Below are 6,539 nucleotides of genomic sequence, written 5' to 3' on the forward strand. Positions count from 1 at the left end.
CAGGAGATACGCTACTGGTTTTCTTCTGGGACACAATGAGTCACACTCTCACCTGTGGCAAGAGCCAAAGTAGTGGCGGCAGCTAGGATTTCTTTTCCTTTTAAAAGGGAAAAAAGAAAAAAAGAGGGAGAAAACAGATGCAAAAGAGGACAATGCCCATTTACCTTTTAAAAAAGAAAGGAAATACATATTACATGTATATTCCACTCTTCCGTGGAACTCTCACTGGCCTCCCCACTAGTTGGCTGACAAGGGACTTAACTTCAGGAAAGCTATGGCATCTGGTGTTGCTGAGTTATTCATTAGCCTCTCATCTTATTTGTTCCAGTCTATGAGAGCATGTCAGCAGACATATAGCTTCCCAAAGTCAAATGGGTGAATTCCTGTGTTGCACAATTCACATGATAATTTAAGGCATTGATTTTATAATTTGCTGGAATTGGTCATTAGGTTCTTTGCATTGCCTTAGGCAATTATTCCACAAAGGGAGCCAAGCCAGGGAGGCAGATAAACCTATTACTAACCTGACAGCTATTACTTGTACCACTATTGCCTGCAAAAGAAACAAACAGCCTTGTGGCACCTTAAAGACTAACACATTGACAGTGCCATTGAGTTCAATGGGGCTCCCAGTAAGTGGGTATAGGGTTTCAGTCTTTTATTGTAGTGTAAGTTTTTGTAGGCAAGAGTCTGCATCAGAACCATGAAGTAGATAGTAAAAGGATATGTTTGCAGGGATTATTAGTTAATAAGATCACACTTGTTTGGAAAAGAATTTGGAAATAATTGTGGAAAGAACAAACAACTGTCCCTGCCTCATACATGTGCCTGAAGTAGAATTTCTGAACCTCTCTTGCAGGGCATAACAGCAGCCTCCTCTGCTCAGAGCCTGAGAGCAGAGATCACACTGTACATTTCATAATGTAGGACCCTGCCTGTGAAAACTGATGTAGCAATATTTTATTTTATTATTTTAAAATACATACCCTGCTTTTCTTTATAAAATAAACTCAAAAAGTAGCTTTACAAAGAAGTCAGAAAAACACAGTTCAAGGAGAAACAAAAAACAGTTCAAAGTACCAAAATTCAATTTCAGACATACATTCAAAGCAAGAGAAGGATATAAACAGAACTTTAAATGACATTAAAGCTCAGCGAAGTTTTTTATAAAGTCTCAGCAGCTCACCTGAAGCTTAAAAGAAAATATATTTTAGTGACAATGCAATCATGGGCATGTTTACTCAGAAGTAATCCCACTGAATTCAATGGGATTTACTCCTGAGTAAGTGTACTTAAAAAAGTGCAGACAACGGGTTGGATCAAGATTTACTCATACTAGACCAATGGGCCTCAAGTAAGAGTAAACCTAGATCCAACTCAACAGTTTCTTGTATCAGCACATCATAGCTTTCCCCACCCCATCTAAAGACCATGCAGAGACATGCCCCACAGTTGCATAATTACGATCACAGAAGGCTTAATGCCATGCCTCCACCCCAAAACATCTATTCCCCTTCTTCATATCCAGCCTGAGGAAGAGTTCTGTGTAATTCAAAAGCTTGCATACCATGGTTAGTATTAATAAAAGGTATTTTTGAATCATTTATCGACTCAAAGAATGAAGAGTGGTTAGCCCATAAAAATACTTTTAGCCATGATCATGTGCTCTCAGTCAGGATGGCTAGAGTGTGGCAGAAATTATGACTTTCCTCTCATTCTCAACACATGGTTACACGTTTAAAGCTGTGGTTCCTTCTGACCTGTGTTACCAAACATAAGTTTTGGAAACAGGGTGAGCCAATTAATTCCTCATGTAGAGGAACAGAAAGAAAGAAAGAAAGAAAGAAAGGGAAAAGGTCTTTGAGAGGAGAAGCCTTGTATTACAAATTGGGGTCCGGGACAAAGTGATAAGGCAACTGTAAAGACACTGATCTGTTTCTCCCACTGTGGTATGAAATAAAGTTTTGGTACCACAACAGGAGAAACGGGTCAGTTTTAGACTACGTTCTTTGCATATATTCTTACCTGGAGCCCAAATCCAGAGAAATCCTGATCAGGGTCTCACCTCATGGTCTCTACAGTAAGCTTTAGGAAAGTCTTCCTCCTTCCCACATTCCTCACAGCAATTAGCATCCAACTGTAGAAAAGGAGTAACAACCCAGAGGAAGTTCAGCATCTAACGAAAGACCTCAGACAGAGAAAGCAGATTCTCTCTCCCCGTGCCTGCCCAGTAAGAACCATCCAGTGCCCCTCCGGGGGGGAAAAACCTCTAGAAAACCCCTGACCCGGCTGGGACCAGTCCTCACCACCTCTTCGACCCAGGAAATAGGGTTGTCATCTGACCAGGAGAACAACGACAAGCAACAGCCTGAGCTTCTTTTGTGCCTTTAACAGTAGCTTGATATGCAGTTCAGCACAGGGGAAGCTTTTCACAGCCTGGAGATGAGCCATCCCCCGAACCCATCTGCGCTACGTTTTGCCGCCTCTGTTTGGAGGGAGGATCCTGGGGGAAGGTGGCCTGTGACGTCGAAGCCTGTCGTACATTAAGGGCGCAATCCTATGCATGTTTAGACAGCAAAAAATCTTACAACTCCCAGCATTCCCCAGCCAGCCATGCTGGCTGGGGAATGCTGGGAGTTGTAAGATTTTTTGCTGTCCAAATATGCATAAGATTGCGGCCCAATTTGCTTATGTTCCTCCTCCTTTCCCATCCCCCTTTTCCTTTTGAAACATGACTATTACTGGTTTATTCCATTATTACCAGCTTTCCTCCCAGGCGCTCAAGGCAGTATACACAGCCCCCCACTCCCATTTTATCCTTACAACAACCCTGAGAGGTAGATTAGGCTGAGCGACTGGCCCAAGGTCACCCAGTGAGCGTAATGGCTGAGTGGGGATTTGAATTTGGGTCCTAGTTAGATGCTCTAATCACTACATTATTCTAACTCTTTTATTAGACTCTAAACCTACAGTCAGGTCCTGTATTTTTTTTTAGATGTTACAGTGCCTAGAAATAACACGCACTACGAATGAAGGAATACATGCCTGCAAATCAAGCTGTAGTCAGAGACGCAGTTCAAAAGTTGGCAAGCCTAGAGGGAGCATGAAGGGGTGGGGTAAGGAGCAGAAGCCTTTCCTCGAGATCAGCCTCCCTCCCATCTGTGAAATTTGTTGGGCCGTTGACTATTATTTACTAAATAATTATGTTGCCACTCCAGATACGAAGAAAAAGGAAGCATGGTGATATGGGCAGCAGCAGATGAAGAGAGCATATCCTCCACTATTTCACAGATGAAAATAGGGCCATATCAAGTACAAATTCTATTAACCTTCACCCCACCCCAATTAATTACATATTGCTGTAATGTTCTGCCTGAGGTATGCTCTATTTTTTGGTTACTTTGCCAGTGTTGGCCCATCACATTTTGCTGTCTGAAGCAGAGCCCAAATGGTGTGCCTCCCATCCCCTTGCTTTACAAAGCCTTGCTGCATCATTCAGACACCATTTTTTGCCTTCATCTATTCCTCCCCCGGCCGGCATTCTGCTGCTTGAAGCACAGCAGGGATGGCCTTATATTCGGGCACAGCTTCTCCTGCACACCCTCAAAAGCAAAAAGGGAATGTGTTCCTTTGACTAAAGACATGCGTTACAGAAAAAACAAAGCTAAGAAAATTATCCTACAATATGCCATCAAGAATGCAGACTACAATGCAGCTGCTGTAGTGTGTGAAACGGTGCCTTGGTGCTCATGTGCAAATAGTTCTTACATGTGTACTACAGCCGACTCAAGAGATCAGACTTCTAGAGATTCTGAGGAGAGAGCTTAACCTCAGAGCAATGACAACACTAGCAACTCACAATGCTTTAACAGGATATTCCCCCCTCCCCCCAAAGCAAAAAATTAGGGGTGGTGATTTACAAGCGATAGGTACCAAAAACAGGGCTGTCTCTAATAAACAGGAACAGCTGGAGGATATGTAAAAGGTTGCCAGGTATCTTGCTGGCCAATCTTTTTAGTACCTTTAAGTGTCAAAGTCTTAGTATTTGGGATGATATTTGAAAGTGCTGCTGAGTGATTCATTCCTGCTTGCTTCTGAGCAGACATGTAGAGGCTTGTCCTGCTTACTTATGAGTAGACATGCAGAGGCTTGGTATTTGGGATGCTGTCTGAAAGTGCTGCTGAGTGACTGAGTCTTCTGTTTTGTGGTATTTGTGTTGTTCACTGTTTTATGGCGATTTTATTGTGATGGCCTATGGCTGCATAAAAATAAACTACCACTTCAGGATTCAGTCCTGCTTTCTTCTGAGTAGGCTTACAATGAGTAAGAAACACATTTGCCCCACCCACTTTGTCTTTGGCTAGGGCTGGCATTAAAGGTAGGCATGGTCAGGCACCTGCCAAGGGCCCACACCCCAGCAGGGGCCCACTGGCAAGAGTCCCCTGGACTTGCTCCTCCTCTTCATCATTGCAACCTGCTTGTTCCCCTGCCTCTCGCTCTGGCCCAGACAACGGAGATGGTGAGAAGGAGGAGCAGCAGCTGCTGTGGCCTACCTGCTCACTGGCTGTCAAGCAAGCAAGCAAGCAAGCGAGTGATAGCAGCAGGAGCTGGTCAGAATGACCGTGAAAAGATAAAGTCATACACAGAGAGGAGGCCCAAGGTGTCTCGCCCAAAGGCCCTTCAAAACCTGGAACTGGCACTGGCTTTGGCCTACAGATAGAGTGCAGATCCAGAGACCTTTCCCAAATTAGAATTATGGTCTTGGGAAGCTTCTTCCTCCCACTGTATCATGTTGAGAAGCACTGCGTGCAATTTTTGAATTTCTGCCTGTCATGACAGTGTTCAGAGCTGATGTCTGGAATATGGTAACAACCTGCCATATATCAATGCAGACAATATGTTCAGCTTTTGATATCCCCCATATGTATGTAAGGCAAATGACTGAAAACCGCCCTGGGATAACTACTATGAAGGGTGGTATATAATGACTTAAACCACTGGCGGGCAACTTGTGGCCCTCTAGATGTTTTGGCCTACAACTCCCATCAGCCCAAGTCAGCATAGCCAATGGTGAAGGATGATGGGATTTGTAGGTCAAAACATCTGGAGGGCGACAAGTTGCCTACCCCTGCCTTAAACAAAACGTGGATTAAGTTACCACAATGGCTATCAACAGTGGACCTACCTCTTCCAATATATCCTATTGTGGACTACTATGCGGATTGTGTATTACAACTCTTAAGTGACAAGACTTTAAACTTGACCAAAATAGGCACTGACACTGTCTGTGCAGCAAGGCCTGTAATGATGGGACACGTTCTCAGCTGGAAAGTCAGCAGTGCACTCGAGGCAGTATTGACTGTAGAACACACTATGTACCTTAAGATGTGTAGCTGTGGGACTGTGTACATCGAGATGCAGAATGGCAGATTTTTGTGTCCCATCCGAGAAACCGCTGAACTGCATCAAGCCTCGAAGGAACTGTTGATTTAGTTTGGTTATTAACCAAATTATCGTTTTGACAGCTGCACAAGAGATTCAGCACTGCTGAAACACTATTAGGCTCAACTAAGATGAGAGTTGGAGGGAGGCAGCTGAGAAAGACCTCAGGGCCTGCTCCAGATAGACTCCCCAGGACCATCTACTGTCATTTGTCCTGTGGGAGGTAAACCAGGAGAAAGAGAGAGGCAGGCAAAGAAGACCTCAGGTCCTGCGCTTCAGCTTGTCTCCCTCCACCCCACAGGGCCCTGTACCATCAACTGCCCTGTGCGAAGGATTCTGGGAGAGGGAGGCAGATGAGGATGACATCAGACACTTGCTCCTGTTCCAGCTGGGCTCTCCTTTCTCCCAGGACCATCTTCCGCCAACTGCCCTGTGGGAAGGATCCTGAGGACTTTGTTGCTGTTGTTCATTGTGATTTTATAATTTTTGCATCCCTTGTAAGCCGCTTTGGTAGGATTTGTATCCTGAAAGGTGGCGTATAAAAAACTGTAGTTAAATACACTCCTCTCCCTAATGGTCACTCGCAAGATGCTGTCAGCTGAGAGCGTTTTCCTGGCTGCATGATTTCACAGAAAACAATGCTTTCTATTCTCAATGTGCAGCTTGACTGGAAGTCTGCCTCATGGCCGCTGGTGACTGGTTATTAAGGGGTGGGGGTAGGCAGTTGTGATAAGAATTTGATACAATTATGTAAGGTATGGAGAGAGTGAATAGAGGAAAAATCCCCCCCCCCCCACATTTCCCTCTCTAGCATTCAGGTCGGGTGGGGAGCCTCTTTCAGCCCAAGGGCTGGGGGCTTGGCTTGCTGCTGTGATAGATGGCGGCATAACAGAATTGCTCCAGTCCCTGGCTGCCTATAATTAGCACTGAAATGTGAGTCAGCCAGCACAATAAACAAATATTTGGAAAAACTAGCAAGATCAAGAGGCAGAAGAAAGTGGAACAAAAACGAGGCTTGGAGCACATTCTAGTAGTGGGCGGAGCTGAAGGCAAAATGGGGCGAGGCCAAAGGCAAAAACAGGGGCAATTTACCAAAA

The 6,539-nt window shown here is 44.6% G+C and overlaps 1 protein-coding gene across 1 annotated transcript in view; it reads right to left on the reverse strand.

Moving 5' to 3' along the window:
- Positions 1 to 2,549, reverse strand: part of LOC146355165 (uncharacterized) — a 40,093-nt gene extending 37,544 nt beyond the window's left edge. Inside the window, exons 1-2 of the mRNA XM_084840694.1 lie at positions 2,307 to 2,549; positions 2,066 to 2,137 (exon numbers count right to left, since the gene is read on the reverse strand). Of these exons, the coding sequence (XP_084696820.1) occupies positions 2,066 to 2,137; positions 2,307 to 2,338 (104 nt within the window). The 5' untranslated portion in view covers positions 2,339 to 2,549. The remainder of the gene's footprint in view (positions 1 to 2,065; positions 2,138 to 2,306) is intronic.
- Between the last annotated feature and the right edge of the window lie 3,990 nt (positions 2,550 to 6,539).

Source organism: Heloderma suspectum, chromosome 2 (assembly GCF_057233095.1).
Source record: "Heloderma suspectum isolate Gila_16-S chromosome 2, 16-S_ref, whole genome shotgun sequence".
Taxonomy (NCBI): Eukaryota; Metazoa; Chordata; class Lepidosauria; order Squamata; family Helodermatidae; genus Heloderma; species Heloderma suspectum.